At 70.7% G+C, this 14,653-nt stretch overlaps 3 protein-coding genes and 1 long non-coding RNA gene across 6 annotated transcripts; 2 read left to right on the top strand and 2 right to left on the bottom strand.

Moving 5' to 3' along the window:
• Positions 1–2,189: 2,189 nt before the first annotated feature.
• LCN12 (lipocalin 12) lies at positions 2,190–6,445 on the bottom strand. Its single transcript, XM_036022489.1, has 6 exons — positions 5,633–6,445; positions 5,158–5,294; positions 3,767–3,846; positions 3,575–3,691; positions 3,326–3,427; positions 2,190–2,479 (listed from the first exon to the last, which is right to left on the bottom strand). The coding sequence occupies exons 1-6, from the start codon at positions 5,747–5,749 to the stop codon at positions 2,451–2,453; spliced, it is 582 nt and encodes a 193-aa protein (XP_035878382.1). The 5' UTR covers positions 5,750–6,445; the 3' UTR covers positions 2,190–2,450.
• Positions 2,673–3,283, top strand: LOC118499840. The gene is made up of 4 exons (XR_004902389.1): positions 2,673–2,770; positions 2,831–2,854; positions 2,971–3,066; positions 3,123–3,283. It is a non-coding gene; the product is annotated as an uncharacterized LOC118499840 (long non-coding RNA).
• A 1,554-nt stretch (positions 6,446–7,999) lies between the features above and the next one.
• C8G (complement C8 gamma chain) lies at positions 8,000–9,965 on the bottom strand. Its single transcript, XM_036022488.1, has 7 exons — positions 9,394–9,965; positions 9,155–9,291; positions 8,961–9,031; positions 8,780–8,887; positions 8,347–8,448; positions 8,217–8,255; positions 8,000–8,133 (listed from the first exon to the last, which is right to left on the bottom strand). Exons 1-7 carry the CDS (start codon positions 9,532–9,534, stop codon positions 8,108–8,110), a joined length of 624 nt encoding a protein of 207 aa, XP_035878381.1. The 5' UTR covers positions 9,535–9,965; the 3' UTR covers positions 8,000–8,107.
• A 157-nt stretch (positions 9,966–10,122) lies between these two features.
• FBXW5 (F-box and WD repeat domain containing 5) lies at positions 10,123–14,439 on the top strand. 3 transcript variants are annotated; one of them, XM_028512590.2, is made up of 9 exons: positions 10,123–10,274; positions 11,223–11,438; positions 11,723–11,880; positions 12,365–12,539; positions 12,648–12,796; positions 12,875–13,292; positions 13,462–13,609; positions 13,679–13,891; positions 13,972–14,439. In XM_028512590.2, the coding sequence occupies exons 2-9, from the start codon at positions 11,246–11,248 to the stop codon at positions 14,207–14,209; spliced, it is 1,692 nt and encodes a 563-aa protein (XP_028368391.1). In that variant the 5' UTR covers positions 10,123–10,274; positions 11,223–11,245; the 3' UTR covers positions 14,210–14,439. The 3 variants fall into 3 exon arrangements, with proteins under 3 accessions (XP_028368391.1, XP_035878369.1, XP_035878371.1); XM_036022476.1 differs by lacking the exon at positions 10,123–10,274 and adding an exon at positions 10,542–10,840; XM_036022478.1 differs by lacking the exon at positions 10,123–10,274 and adding an exon at positions 10,868–11,010.
• The last annotated feature ends 214 nt before the right edge of the window (positions 14,440–14,653 follow it).

The raw sequence follows: 14,653 nt of genomic DNA, 5'->3' as shown, positions 1-14,653 counted from the left end.
GCCCCAAGATTTGGCAAGGGATGACTCAGAAAGGCCTTCCATCCCTGCACCTGCAGCCACCCGGTCCAGTCCTCCCCGGGGAGGGCCAGGCCAGTGAGGGGGGCGAGGGGAGCTGTGGACGCTGCCCTCGCAGAGCCGGGGACACAGAGAACCACGGCCCCCGCAGCCCTGAGACGCAGATGGGGGTGGGTGTGGGGGGCGACCAGAGACGAGGCCAGCCGCCAGAGCAGCGTCTGCTTCCAAGAACAGCGCCCGGCCTTCGGCCAGCCCCGCCCCCGCCCGCCAGCCCCGCCCCCAGCCAGCCCCGCCCCGCCCGCCAGCCCCGCCCCCGCCAGCCCTGGGGCAGCGTGTGCCGCTCAGTCCGGCCCTCCGGACGCGACAGAGCGGGGGACCGGGCCTGAGTGTCCAGTCGCCTGGGGGGGTCTCCGCTGTCCAGGGTCTCAGAGTCCTGGCACCTGACAGGGCGGCGGAAACACCCAGCTCCCAGCGGGTCCGCGCAAACCTAAGAAACAGGATAGCTTCCTTCCAAACCAAAGAGCTTTCTTTCTGCCAGAGCACCCCTCCCCGCTCGGCAGCCGCGGGGAGCCCCCCACACCCAGCTCGAAGAGACAGTGAGCCACCCAGCAGAGGCACGGGGGTGCACGCACCTGCGTGCCTGTGTGTGTGCACGTGTGTGCACGCGCTCGTGTGCATGTCAGCCTGTGCCTGTGACCGCAGTGGAGATGGTGAGCCAACAACCCCCGGCCGCCTGGGAGGTGGCAGCTTCCTCCCTCAGGAAGGGAGGTGGTTGGCCCCCTCCCGGGTCCCTGGGCTGGTCCCACCTGGCCAGAGCCCCCACTCCCCTCCTGCGTGCCCCCCCATTCCCAGCCCCCCGCCAGGCGGCCCCATGGCAGACGCCCGGAGAGGGGGTCCTGTGTCGGCCATCGAGGTGGGTGTCCAGTCCCTGAACGGCGTCCGTGCAGCTCTGGTCCCCTGGCACCCTGGGGGCAGCCGGCCAGCTAGACTGGCCGTGGGCCTCTTCACCCTCCCAGGGTCTGCCCCCTCCAGCCTCCCCCCAGGGCAGAGGGCCTGCAGAGGCGGCGGGCACCTGGGTGGGGGCCCCTTCCCGAGCTGAGAGCAGCCCTAGGGACCTCGCCCAACCTGAGCGCCTGGGAACCTGCCCCGAGGCCCCACCTGGGCACCCCGGCCCGTTGCCCCGTGGGCCAGCAGGAGGCGGAGAAGCCCTCTGGATTCCAGCCCCAACCCACTCCTGGCCGGACGCTGTGCCCGGGTGAGCAGCCTGTCCTTCGACCCCAGCGGAAGGGGGTGGGGCCTCGGGCTGCCTGCCGTGCGGTTCCAAACCAGGCCAAGCCCCTCGGGGGTGACAGGAGTTACAGCCTCAGCTGTGGGGGGCCGGGGCCGGGGCCAGGGGGCGGCAGCCCGGCCGGCCGCTGGGACCCGCGGTGTTTGCACAGCTGTCCGGAGCTGTCCGATGGGACCGCGCCCCTCAGCGTTTCTCAGAGGCGTTTCAGGAGAGCTCGCGTCTCAGGGACGAAGGCTGAAGAGGCCTTTGTCCGGAGGAATAACACCGGAAGGAACTCGCCGCCACGGGCGAGCACGCGCAGCCGGCACTCAGGGCGCGGGGCGCCCGAAAGAGGGGTGCCAGGGGACGTGCTGACGCGTGCTCAGCAGCAGGTGGCCCGGGCCGGACTCACTCCTGCTGGTGACTGTGGACACAGCAGGAGGGCGAAGCAGGCTCTGGGAGGGGCGGCTCGCCTGGGGCGGGGCACAGCAGCCTGGCTGCCCTCGGCCCCTCGGCCCCCCGGCCCCGAGGTGCAGAACAGCCCGGCGCCTGCAGGCAGAGGGGGCTGGGCCGGCACAGCGGAGCGCCGCTTGGCCGCCAGGAGTCAGGGGCCCTGGCCCAGGCCACATCGGACCACAGGACACGACGCTGGGGGACGGAAGGCAGTCACAGGGGCACAGTCCTGCCAGGCCCCGCTCACACGAGGCCCTGGAGGGGGCAGACCCACAGAGACACGGAGCCCACGGTGGGTGGGAGCAGGGGTCTCACGGGGGGGAGCGTCCGTGCGGGAAGACGGACGGTCCTGGAGAGGCTGGTGCGGGCCGCGCTGTGCCCTGGACCGCGCTTGAGGGGGTTGACAAGGCACACGGACACGCGGACACAGAGGAAGTGGAGGAACAGACGGTTCATTCAGCCCTAAGGAGGCGGCCAGGAGGCGCGGTGGGACACGGCCACCCAGTGCCCGCAGTGCAGGGCCAGCGGTCACCGCGAGCCCTCCGGCGGCGGTCCTCCCAGGAGACGGGTGTCCTCTGCTGCCCTGGGGCCCAGGCCACGCCGGGAGGAAATGGTCCACGGCCACTGAGGTCACTCATGGTGGGTGGGGCCCTGTGACCCCCGCTGAGGGCGAGTGCCGGGCAGTGACGGGGCCTGGCTGGGGCCACTCCTTCCGTCAGCACGAACTCAGGTGGGATGACCAGTCTGACGGGGTGACAGGGGCTCAGGAAGCAGGGCGGTGGGGGGGCAGGGCCGGCCGGGAGCCCAGGGCAGGCGAGGGAGACACTCAGCTTCCCGAGGGGTGGGGGGCGGAGGCGCAGAGAAAGGGGGCCTGCAGCGGCTGCAGGGGCAGGGGCTGGGGCAGGAGGCCAAGGGCTGAGGGACGTGCCCCCCCCACCCCCAGCACTGCTCTCCCCCAGACCTGGTCCTCAGGAAGCTCCACGAACCCCCCGATTCAATGTGGACCCAGGCAGCCAGGTGCAGGCAGGTGTGCAAGTGGGAGAGCAGGTGGGTGTGCAGGTGAGTGTGCAGGTAGGTGAGTAGGTGAGTGTGCAGGTGGGTGAGTAGGTGAGTGTGCAGGTGGGTGAGCAGGTGGGTGTGCAGGTGTGTAGGTGGGTGAGCAGGTGAGTGTGCAGGTTGGTGTGCAGGTGGGTGAGTAGGTGAGTGTGCAGGTTGGTGTGCAGGTGGGTGAGTAGGTGAGTGTGCAGGTTGGTGGGCAGGTGGGTGAGCAGGTGAGTGAGCAGGTGGGTGAGTAGGTGAGTGAGCAGGTGGGTGAGTAGGTGAGTGTACAGGTGGGTGTGTAGGTGTGCAGGTGGGTGAGCAGGAGAGTGTGCAGGCGGGTGAGCAGGTGAGTGTGCAGGCAGGCATGACCCAGGTGGAGGCAGACACCACGGAGCCGTGAGACCCCTCAGTTTGAGCTCAGGCCGAACCCTCTGTGGCTGCCAGGCCCCGCCCCGTGGCCCCAAGCACAGGCCGCACACACCCACAGGGCTCCCATGGGCCCCCCCCGACAGGAAGGCGCCCCCACCCCCAACCCCCGGCGAGCATCACCTGCTGAGTCTGGAAAGACCACGTTGTCCTCCGAGAGGCCCTGGGCTTTGAGCAGGCAGGCGAACCCTTCCAGGGCCTTGGCCTCCACCGCCCACATTCTGCCTGGAGTCCGAGGACAGGGCGTGGCCCTCCGTGAGGGCGGCAGGGGCGCCCAGCGGTGGGCACCCCCATCCGGCGAGGCCCACCTCCCCGCTCCAGCCCCGCCCGCCCGAGCGCGGCCGCAGGGAGGGGGCGCGGGGCGGGGCTCACACAGCAGGTAGACCCTGAGGATGCTCCGGCTGCCGGACTGCCGCTTGGACACCATCAGGGCGAAGTTGGTGTAGTCCGTGTCATGCACCTGCAGCTCCTCGACTGGGGCCCCGGGCTCTGAAGGGGCGCAGCCGGTCAGAGGCCCTCCCGCCTGCGCCCCGCTTGCCGGCCCCCCGCCTCCCGACATCTCACCCCTGCCATTGTCCACGGAGAACTGCCCGGGCTGGGTCATGGGGGTCAGCAGGTAAGACCAGGTGATGCAGCGGGTACCCCTGTGGAGGGGGCAGTGCAGCGTGGGATGGGCGGCGGAGGAGGGCTCCGGGACGTGGCCGGGCCGCTGCCCTCCTTGGCCCCCAGGTGGGCCCCCCAGGAGAATTCGGCAGGCTGGGGCCTGGCTGCCCTCCCCGGGGAAGGGTGTGTCCATGCGGTGCCCCCTGAGGCCACCCGCGCCCAGAGCAGTGACCTGTGAGCCCCACCGCCTGTTGGTGTGGCCTACTCCTTCGCAGCCTCTGCCTGGCCCACCCACTGGCCACTCCTGCTGGGCCTGGAGCAGGGCGCACAGGGGTGAGAAAAGGCTCTTTCTCCGGGGGTCTCATGGGCAGTGGCCAGAGGGAGGCTGGGGTGGCCGCGCTGCACTGGGCCTGCAATGCCCCTGCTCCCGCCCCGGCCTCAGGGGCCCGCCCAGCGGTGCGGGGGTGCCGGCGGGGAACCAGCATGTGAAGCAACACGTGAATCTGGCCTGCGGGTCAGGGGTGCGGGGGAGGCTACCCAGAGGGCTTCATGGGGGGGCATTTGCACTGGGTCCCTCCAATCAATCAACCTCCAGCCGGAGCCCAGCCAGGCAGGCCGGGTGCCCCAGGAGGCCAAGCTGTGCAGGTGGCTCCGAGGGTCAGTGGAGGCCGTGCTCCCGGGGGGACTGCGGCAGGAGCTGGGTGTGGCCCCTCAGGGGCCAGACTGTCCTACTCTCAGCCCCCAGGGCATAGCTGGGCCCCCACCACAGACCTGCCTGGCTCAGGCTTCTACACGATGTTTCCTGGAGCCCTGACCAGAGATCTGGGGGCCATCTAGCCCCACCAGGGGGCGGGCACTTGACCTGGGCTGGCCAACCACAGTGCCTGTCACTCTGGATACAATGACTGGTCCAGGAGGAGCACATGCCTCAAGAAGACCAATCAGGGCCATTGCCAAGCTGGCCTGTGTGCTCCTGGTTCCTGGAATTGGGACCCTGAGAAGGATGACAGCTTCGGCCACTGTCTTGTCCTGTGAGGCGAGAGGCAGCCTGCCTGCAGGCCTGGGGCAGGCCGAGCTCAAGGGGGCGGAGAGGTGTGCCAAGGCCCAAGCACAATAGCTGGGCTCCTGGATCCCGCTGAACCTGAAAGCCACAGGCCTGAGGGCCAAGTCCAAGTTCCAGTAAATGCCTCCTTTCTTGGCTGCACAACCCAGAGCCGGCTGGGGCCCTGGCAGGCTGTGCTGTGACGGCACCAGGAGGCGGCCCCGGGGCGGGGGTTGGGGGGGTGTGGAGAGCGCAGCCCCGGCACCACGGAGCCATCGGCCTCTGGGGTGCCGGCCGGGGCCTCACTCACCGGTTCATGGCGTAGGACACTTCAAGGTCACGCTTCCCGCTTCGCTCGAACGTGGCCGTGAAAGGGCTCAGGAGGGACCTGTCCGCCCTGCTGTTGGAGTTGCCCGCCAGCCCCAGGACGAACCAGTGGCCCTGGAACTACAGGGGGATGGGGCAGGCAGAGCCCAGGGTGCCCAGGGGCCCTCCCGGGGCCCGGCTGAGGCCAGGACCTGGAGGCTGCCCGGGGTCCGGCGGGGACGGGGGACCCTGGCCTGTCGGGGCTTTGGTTTCTGGGTGTGTGTGCGCAGAGGGACTGAGACAGGCCCCCCACAGGGGTGGCTGGGGGGACCCCGGGAGGCAGTACCCACCCAGGAGCCGGCCTCCGGGGGAGGTCAAGGGTCTCCCCGGTGGGGGCGTCTGAGAGCCCAGCCAGGTCCCTGCCTCTCTGCCTGCACCTGGCTGGCCGGCTGCCCGCCTGCCCGCCCAGCACCCCCAACCTGGTCCTCCTGGAAGCTCTTCAAGACCTGGGCGCCGGCCCTCGGGAGCCACCAGGACCGGCCCGCTAGGGCCGCCAGCAGGGTGAGGGCCGCGCCCGACGCGCCCAGCAGCCCCATACCCACCACTCCGCACGCTGCCCACTCAACCCGCCTCTTTATGGGCCGCCCTCCCGCAGTGCCCGCCCTGGGGCTGGCGGCTCCGCCTCTCTGCTAGGGACTGGCAGAAGGGACACCGGGTGCAGGGGCTGGGGGGTGGGGGCTGCACAAGGCAGGGCCTTCCTCAGACCTTGCACACCAAGGAGGCGGCAACTGGGTCCCCGCCTGGGGTGGGCGGCCAGGGAGTGGGGGAAGGGGTGCTGACTGGGTTCCTGGTCTTTGCCTTCTGATCCCCGAGACTGCCCCCCTACTCTGCACCCCCACGCCCCCCCTTCCGAGTGAGCCCGCAGCCCCTGCCCAGCCGCCTGGAGGAGGCAGCACGCCCCAGACAGGAAGCCTGTCCCTGCTCAGTCCCCCGGCTCAGGGTCACAGCGTCCTCGCTGCAGGAACACAGTGTGGAGCCCGGGCTGCCAGCACCCACGCCACTCCGCACGGCCCCAAACCCCAGGTGCACGTCAGACGGGGCGCTGGGCCCGCAGTCACGGGTGCAGGGGAGGGGCGGGGGAGGCGGTGTGCGGGGACCCTCGACCAGAGGGGGAGCAGAGGTGGGGGACCCCACACTCCGGGGCAGGGGAGGCCACAGGCGGGCTCTGGACGTGCAGCCCCTCCCTGCGCCCGGCTGCCCCTAGAGGAGGGACCAGGAGGGGACCCCCTCCCTGCCCCTGGGCAGCCAAGCGTGCAGGGGGGGGTGAGGGGGAGTGGTGCTGGACGCCAGAACAGCCCGGAAGAGTGGGTCCCTGACCCGTGAGCTCCCTGTCCTCCCCACTGGGCCTCCCTGTCCTGGGCCGCCTCCTCCCTTCACATGCCCTCGGCCATGGGCGGCCCGTCCCAAGCGGGAGCCCTGGCCCCCAAAGCTGGGGGCCTTCAGGGCTGGTTCTGTGCCAGGCCCCAGTCCCCCCATGGAAGGTGTGGACCCCCCAGGGCCTTTCCCCTTCCAGGAGGGTTCCCACTGCCAAGGCCCCTCGGGGTCCTCTGCACGCCTCAGGGCAGGGGGCAGGCTGGGGGTCTGGGGGGGCAAGCCCGCGGGGCGCTGTCCCCATCCCCTGAGCTGGCTGTGCCCGCTGGTCAGCAGTGTGTCCAGGAGACCGACCCACGACGAGCCAAGTCCCCCACGATGTGGCTCTTCTCCATCCCAGGGCCCCAAGGAGCCACCCCGTTTCACTCCGATGGGAGCTGGGGGGTAGCTCCCGCCCCAGCCCCTGAAGGCCGGGAGCCCCGCCCTCTGGGCGCAGACGCCGCTGTGGTCTGGGGACCGGCTGGGGCGCACTCAGCCTTGCCCAGCGACGCCCTCTTCCCTGTGCTCCCCCATCCTCAGGAGGCTCTGGGGAGACAGCAGCGAGGCAGAGCGCGGACCCCCGCCGCCCCGGCCGGCACAGCCCGGACCTCGCAGCTGAGTCAACAATAGAGACATTCACGGAGAAGTGATCCGCTTGGAGCCACGAGGCGTCCACCTCCGCGTCTGAACACCCCGTTAGAGCTCAGCAAGCGCCTCCGCGAGGACGCGACACGCCCCGCACCTGTAGCTCTCCAAGCTCCGCCCCATCCCCCGCCCCCCGCCCCCGCGCTGTCTCCAGGCTCCTGCTGGCCCTGGGCCCCTGGTCAGACAGAGGGGAAGTGTCCTGTGGTGCGGCCTCAGTCCTGGGGTCACTCGGGAGGGGCTCTCGCGCCACCCCTTGGTCACTCCAGGAACGCCATTCTTTCTCCAGAATCCCTGGGGGGATCTGTGAGCACCCCTGCCCCTCCCCCTGGGGCAAAGCCCTAAGTTTCCATGTTGGGGGGTGTCGGAGTGGGGGGGCCTGCTGCTCTGAGCCTCCACCCAGGCGATGCATGTGACCTGTCGGTCTTGGGGCCTGTGGGCGTGGGGAGGGGGAGGCTACAGTCTCCTTTGTCCTTGTCCCTTGAAGTCCTAGGAGCTGAGTCTCCTGCCATGCCCTCCTCCCGGCGGCCCCACCTATCTGTCCCCCTGGGATTCCCGTCTGCAGGGTCAGGCCCGGTCCCCACCCAATGGGGACACGAGTCCCCTCCAGGGCTGCTGTCGGCTCCTCCCAGCAACCACAGTCCTCCTGGTCTGGCCAGCCGAGGGGCAGCCCCACCTCCTGCCCGCCTAGGGCAGGGACCCCTGCCACGTGGCCTCCCTGGGGAGGGCTCCGACCACCTGGGAAGCAGCCCCAGGCGCCCACGAGGGCCCAGCGCAGGAAGGAAGGAGTCCGGCCAAGGAGGATGGCATTTAATGGGGGCAGCGCCCCAGGGACCTGGGGGTGAGGGAACGGGTGGGGGACAGGCCTCCGTGGGGGATCTTCACTCCGTGTCACCGACCGGCTACTGCTGGCCTCGCCTGCCGACCTCTGCAGCACAGACCCGGCACTCAGCCCATGGGGCGGCCGCGGGTTCGGGGTGCGCTGCCCAGCCGCGCTGGCCGCCCACTCACCGTCCAGGACGTGGAACTGGTCTGCGGCCTCGCAGAAACCTGGGGGCCAGGCGGGGGTCAGGGTGGCCGGGCCGAGGCCCGTGGGGCGGGTGGGTGGGTGGGAGGGCAGGCGGGCTCACGGGCCACTCACCGTATTTGGGGAAATACAGGATGTGGTCCTCAGTCAGGTTGGCCTGCTGGACGCGCTGCTCAAACCTGTCCACCGCCGAGTCGTCCACGGGGAGTGAGCGTGCTGTGGGACACGGGGCTCCTGGGGGGGTGGGCTCCCGCCCCACCCTGGCGGGCGGGTGCCCTGGGGACGGGGTCTGTGCGCCTGCCACATGCCCCACCACGTCTGACCAGCACTCCTCCCGCCCCTCCTGGCCCCACACCTGGGTGTATCTGCAGGGGCGCCTCCCTGGACCCTGGTCAGCAGCAGAGGGTCAGGAGAGGATTGGGACGCCCCAAGGAGGGAGGGAGGGAGAGAGAGGAGGGCCTCTGTGTGTGCTGGGGCTCGACCAGCGCCCCCCTCCCACCGGCTGGGGCCAAGGGAGCACAGAGTGCGGGCCGCTGCGTGGACCCACCGTACAGCTTCACCGACAGCCGCCTCGAGTGCTCCAGGTACAGGATGGCAAAGCTGCTGTAGTCCGTCTCCCCCACGGCCACCTGCGCCTGCCCCCTGGCGCCGCGGGCTGGGCAGAAACCCTGGAGGTGAGGTCGGCCCCACCCCCCACCCCTGCACCCACTCCTGCTGCGGGGCCTCACCTTGGAGCAGGAAGCAGCCTGGAACCCCTGCGTTTCTGTAGAGCTGCTTCACCTGCCAGCAGATGCCATCCCTGGGTGGGGGGAGGCACAGCAGGCTCGGGGACCCAACCCCCGGCCGGCGGGCAGCACCGGGGTCCAGGACCCGGCACGGTGCATGGGGCTGGGGTGGGGCCGGGGGACTGTGCTGCACTCACAGCTTTCGGAGGGTGCTGACGGCCATGGATGTGCCCTGGGGGTCCACGCGCAGTGTGGTGGCCTCAGCCCGGTGGCCCTGCTCCTGCAGGAAGCGACACGAGGAGGCCACGGCGGCCAGGAACCAAGTCCCTGCAAACTGGAGGCCAGCTGCTTAAGGGCACGGAGGGATGGGGCTGTCCCCGGCCTGACTCCTACAGAGCTGGGGGAGCCACTGCCTCCCCACCGCCCCCTGCTCCACCTGCTGGGCGTCGAAGTCAGCCTTGGGCTGGATGGCGCTGATGGGGGATGGGGGCTGCTGGGCGGGTCGCCGCGCCCTCAGACCCAGGAAGCCGGCAGCCAAAACGAGAGTCAAGAACAGTGCAGTCCTGGGAGGCAGCATGGTGGAGGCAGTGACGGGCACAAGAGTGAGGGAGACCAAGGGCGGGGTGGCCACGTGCTGGGTCGGAGTCCACCGCCCGGGGCTGCCCAGGAAGTCCAGGCCGTTCTCCCCAAGCCCCAGCCCAGAGCCAGGTCCCCCCACCCCCCGCACGGGCTTGGGCTCGCCCTGGACATCTGACCTCGACCCTGCACTTCCCGGCAGGGCCCTGGCACCATGCCCTGTGTACACAGGCGGAGCTGACCTCCGGCTATTTGCCTGCGAGCCCCCACGAATTTCCACTGCGGTCGGTTAGGGCTAGGGTCACATTTATCTCCCTCAAACCGCCCGCAGCGCCTTGAGCCAGGAACGGGTATAGTTCCCATGGCGAAGAACACGGGGCTCCGGAAGCCACTTGCTCGGGGCCCGAACACCAGGGCGCCAGAGCCGGGTCGCGAACGCTCGGCCTCGACTCCCGCGCGCAGCCCCCGCTCCTCCCGGGCGCCAGGGGCGCTCTTCCGAGCGCACCCGAGCGCACCCGCGCGCGCAGGCGCACGAAGCACCGCCCAGCCACCAGGCTCGGCGCGCAGGCGCAGCTGACGCAGGCTGCGGGCGCTCGGCCCTCCGCGGCCATCGATGCACCGGGGCTCGTGGCGGCGGCCTGGCGGCTCCATTTTAGAGACGCGGCGGCGGGCGGAACCGGGCCGGTGGGCCGAGGCAGGGCGCCGGGGCGGGGGCAGCGCAGCCGGCCGGAGGCGGCCGCGGTGAGTGCGCGTAGCCCCCGGGAACGACGTCACTCGGCCCCGGGGAGCGTCATGACCCGGCCCCGGCCCCGGAGAGCGTTGTCAGCGGTTCCCGAACCCTGGTCCCCGGCCCCCAGCCCGCCCGCCGCACCCTCAGCCAATGAATGAGCCCCTAGGCCCCGCCCCCGACAGCCCCTCGGAGGGAGGTGGGAGGGGGCGCCCGGCGTTCCCCGCCCCGCCCCCAGCTCCGCCGGCGGTGGCCGCGCCGGCCCGCAGACCGGCGGGCAGGGCTCCCCCAGGCCGAGGCACAGAGACCGAGGGCCGGCCGCTGCCCCTGGCGGCGCCCGGGGCGGCCCCAAACCCCTCCTGGGACAGAAGTGTCTGTCTCAGCCTGACAGCTCCGAGGCGTCGGGGAGGAGAGGTCAAAGGGACGGCAGGGCGCAGCGGGCGCTTCGTTTCTTGGCCTCGGGGCGGTCGCCCGCCCTGGCACCCAGATGTTCCCGTGTCTACGTGTGTGTGTGTTGGGGGGAGGTCAGAGGGCCTAACCTGAGGCCTGTCCCCAAGGCCTAGATCGTTTTGGGGTGAAGGTGCGACTGGGGTCCCGGGAGGCCCGCCCCACGCTGCCCCTCAGGATGGACCAGGCTCGGAGGTGCCGAGGAGTGCCTGCTGCTTGCCCGGAAGCTGCCTGTCCCGGGGACTCGCTGGGGGCGCCACCGGAGCGGGTGGCCGGGGAGCGGGGCTTGTCCAGGGAGGCTTGGTGAAGCTGTTGGCCCCTCGGCTGGGTGGGCAGTGCCCGCTGGCCATCCACACACGCTCAGTCTAGCAAAATGCCCATCAGGGCAGTGGGTGGGGCTGGAGGACGGGCCTGGGGTGCCTCTGCGCCCCCAGGGCTCGGCACCTCTCCTCGGCGAGGGGGCCAGCATCCTCCCTGGACCGACTGGCGGCTAAGGCAGCCGTGCTGGGTTTCAGGGCCGCCCGGGCAGAATGTCACGATGGATGAGGGAGACACGCCCCTGCTCCCCGACTGCCTGGTCTACCAGATCTTCCTGAGCCTGGGCCCTGCGGACGTACTGGCCGCGGGGCTGGTGTGCCGCCAGTGGCAGGCCGTGTCCCGGGACGAGTTCCTCTGGAGGGAGCAGTTCTACCGATACTACCGGGTGGCCCGGGACGTGCCCCGACACCCAGGTCAGCCCTGGCACACGGCCCTGCCGCACGCCCCAGGCCGGCTGGGTGGGAGGCGAGCCCGCCCTCCGCCCCCAGATCCTTATATCGGAGGGGCACAGCCAGGCCACGCTGGGGAGTGCAGGGCCTGGCAGGAGGCCAAGGGTGGGCGGGGCCACACTGGGGTTGGGGGTGCAGGGAGTGTGCCCCACTTAGACCAGAGCGGTGGCTAGTGTGCTCCAGGGGCAGTGCTGGCCCCCAGTCTGTTGGGCCCCAGCAATGAGAGCCCCCCACCCCATGCCTTGCAGCGGCCACCTCCTGGTACGAGGAGTTCCGGCGGCTCTACGACACGGTGCCCTGCGTGGAGGTGCAGACGCTCAGGGAGCACACCGACCAGGTGCTGCACCTCAGCTTCTCCCACTCGGGCTACCAGTTCGCCTCCTGCTCCAAGGACTGCACCGTGAAGGTGAGGGTGGCCCGGGCCTGTCCCCACCCTGCCACAGGGGGACGGGCCTGAGGCCTGGCAGCCCACCCAGCTGGAAGAGAGAGGCTGGAGATGAGAGGTGCCCAGTCTGCCAGGTCCCCACAGAGGGCCAGGCCACAGGAGAGGCACCTCAGCCAGGAGCACACAGGACAGGGGGCTGGATGGGGGAGGTCAAAACTGCCAATGGCGCCCTGGCTGGTGCGGCTCAGTGGATCAAGTGCAGGTGTGCGAACTAAAGGATCGCAGGTTCGAGTCCCAGCCAGGGCACATGCCTGGGTCCCAGGCCAGGTCCCCAGGAGGGGGCGCACCACAGGCAACCCATGGGGTGGGCTGACAGCCAGGACCAAGGAGCTGCCATGCTGGCCCTTCTGAGCCACCGTGATGGTGCTTCCGGGCACCGGCGTGGGCCAGAGGGCGGGGCGCGCGGGGGCTTCCGGGTGCCCACTCACACCCGGCCCGCGCGCAGATCTGGAAGAACGACCTGCACATCTCGCTGCTGCACAGCGCGGACATGCGACCCTACAACTGGAGCTACACCCAGTTCTCCCAGTTCAACCAGGACGACTCGCTGCTGCTGGCCTCGGGGGTATTCCTGGGGCCCCACAACGCCTCCTCCGGCGAGATCGCCGTCATCAGCCTCGGTGAGAGGGCGCCTGTGCACGCGGGGCCTCGGCCCCTCCCCCAGGGTTCGCCCCGCCCTCCCCAGGCCCCGCCCCGCCCTTTGGCAGCCCTCTGTCTGCTCCCCGCAGACAACTTCACGCTGCTGTCCCGTGTCCGCAACAAGCCTTACGACGTGTTCGGCTGCTGGCTCACGGAGACCAACCTAATCTCGGGGAACCTGCACCGCATTGGAGACATCACCTCCTGCTCGGTGCTCTGGCTCAATAACGCCTTCCAGGTGCGGGCGGGCATCCGTCGGTGGGGATCCCCTCTCCCTGGGCTGGCCTGTCACCCACCGCCCGCTCCCCCCTCCCAGGACATTGAGTCGGAGAACGTCAACGTGGTGAAGCGGCTCTTTAAAATCCAGAACCTCAACGCCAGCACCATCCGCACGGTGATGGTCGCAGACTGCAGTCGCTTCGACAGCCCCGACCTCCTGCTGGACGCCGGTGCGTCCCCCGGCCGCGTCTTTGACCTGGGTGGTGACGTCGAGGATGAGGACGAGGACGAGGACGAGGCAGCTGGCCCGGCCCCACTGGGGGCCAAGAAGGGCTGCCAGCGCCCCCTGTACGGGCAGATGCAGCCGCAGCTGGCGGAGCGCGCGCTGGAGACCAAGGTGGCGGAGCTGCTGGCCCGGGGCCGCACCAAGCCCCCGGAGTGCGGTGCGGCCAGCGCCCTGGACAAGCTCCTCATCTTCACCACGGGCTGCCTCACCTACTCGCCACACCAGATCGGTAACTGCGGGCAGGGCCAGTGCTCAGTCCCCAGAGCGCTGGGCACGGTAGCTTCATGTCCGTGATGGGCCCAGCCCGGTCCCGCTCCCGGAGAGCAGGGGCCGCGGGCGCGAGGGAGGGGACCGCGGGCGCCGGGGAGTGGCCGGACCCTCACCCAGCCCCTCTGCAGGCATCAAGCACATCCTGCCGCACCAGATGACCACTGCGGGGCCCGTGCTGGGCGAGGGGCGGGGCTCCGACGCCTTCTTCGACGCCCTGGACCACGTGATCGACGTGCGCGGGCACATCGTCGGCATGGGCCTGTCTCCGGACCACAGGTGCGCGCAGTGCTCGGCCGGGGCGTCTGAGGGCCCCGGCGCACGCGTGAGCGCGGTGTCTCTCCCCAGGTACCTGTACGTGAACAGCCGCGCCTGGCCCAGCGGCTCGGTGGTGGCCGACCCCATGCAGCCACCGCCCATCGCGGAGGAGATCGACCTGCTGGTGTTCGACCTGAAGACCATGCGGGAGGTGAAGCGGGCCCTGCGCGCGCACCGCGCCTACACGCCCAACGACGAGTGCTTCTTCATCTTCCTGGACGTCAGCAGGGACTTCGTGGCCAGGTGGGGGCGCGTGGCCGGGGGCGGGGGCGGGGACGGCGACCAGCGTGGTGCCCAGGGGCTCACCCCAGGCTGCCCCGCAGCGGCGCGGAGGACCGGCACGGCTACATCTGGGACCGCCACTACAACATCTGTCTGGCCAAGCTGCGGCACCAGGACGTGGTCAACTCGGTGGTCTTCAGCCCCCAGGAGCAGGAGCTCCTGCTGACCGCCAGCGACGACGCCACCATCAAAGCCTGGCGCTCGCCGCGCACCGTGCGCATCCACGAGGCCCGGCGCCCGCGCAGCTTCTTCTCCTGGTTTGCCGGCCAGCGGCGCTGAGGGGGGCCGGCCAGGAAGGAGGACGCCTCGGAGGCTGGGCCTCTTTCGCATGGCCACGCTGCTGCCCGGACTGCGTGGGCGGCAGGGGAGCTCGCAGGGCAACGCCTTAGGGAGGGGGTCCGGCGCCGAGCGGACGGCCGGGCCCCCGCCACGCTCGCACACGCACACCGCCTCCCACAGCCTGGACGCTTAGCACTGGGGCGCTGGGGGCCCTCAGGCTGACTTGGGATCCCCACTCTTCACCACCCCTCCCCCCGGCCTGGGCCCTGGGACGTCGGTGCACTGCGCTCGGCCGGCTGGTGGGCCCCGGTGGTGGCCCCAGTCCGACCCGGCCCTGGGATCCCGGCTCCCACTCTGGTCGGTGGTGCGAGTCTGCCTGCCACAGTAGCCCCGGCAAACCGCATGTCACTGGTCACTGCTCAGGACCTGAATAAACCGCTGGCA

The sequence above is a fragment of the Phyllostomus discolor genome, chromosome 3 (assembly GCF_004126475.2).
Source record: "Phyllostomus discolor isolate MPI-MPIP mPhyDis1 chromosome 3, mPhyDis1.pri.v3, whole genome shotgun sequence".
NCBI classification, from domain to species: domain Eukaryota; kingdom Metazoa; phylum Chordata; class Mammalia; order Chiroptera; family Phyllostomidae; genus Phyllostomus; species Phyllostomus discolor.
This window is presented reverse-complemented; position numbering and strand designations above follow the sequence as displayed.

Bases quoted from the DNA above. Each gene is read 5' to 3' on its own strand.
- C8G (XM_036022488.1), bottom strand. From the start codon at position 9,534: ATGCTGCCTCCCAGGACTGCACTGTTCTTGACTCTCGTTTTGGCTGCC. The intron at 9,032-9,154 runs GTGAGTGCAGCA...CCCCCCACCCAG, and splicing joins GTCAGCACCCTCCGAAAGCT to GGATGGCATCTGCTGGCAGG. The intron at 8,134-8,216 runs GTGAGTGGGCGG...TCTGTGCTGCAG, and splicing joins CCAGTTCCACGTCCTGGACG to AGGTCGGCAGGCGAGGCCAG.
- FBXW5 (XM_028512590.2), top strand. From the start codon at position 11,246: ATGGATGAGGGAGACACGCCCCTGCTCCCCGACTGCCTGGTCTACCAG. The intron at 12,540-12,647 runs GTGAGAGGGCGC...TGCTCCCCGCAG, and splicing joins GATCGCCGTCATCAGCCTCG to ACAACTTCACGCTGCTGTCC. The intron at 13,610-13,678 runs GTGCGCGCAGTG...GTCTCTCCCCAG, and splicing joins GGCCTGTCTCCGGACCACAG to GTACCTGTACGTGAACAGCC.
- LCN12 (XM_036022489.1), bottom strand. From the start codon at position 5,749: ATGGGGCTGCTGGGCGCGTCGGGCGCGGCCCTCACCCTGCTGGCGGCC. The intron at 3,428-3,574 runs GTGAGCCCCGCC...CTCGGACTCCAG, and splicing joins CCTCAGGGTCTACCTGCTGT to GCAGAATGTGGGCGGTGGAG. The intron at 2,480-3,325 runs GTGATGCTCGCC...TCACCCCGTCAG, and splicing joins GGTCTTTCCAGACTCAGCAG to ACTGGTCATCCCACCTGAGT.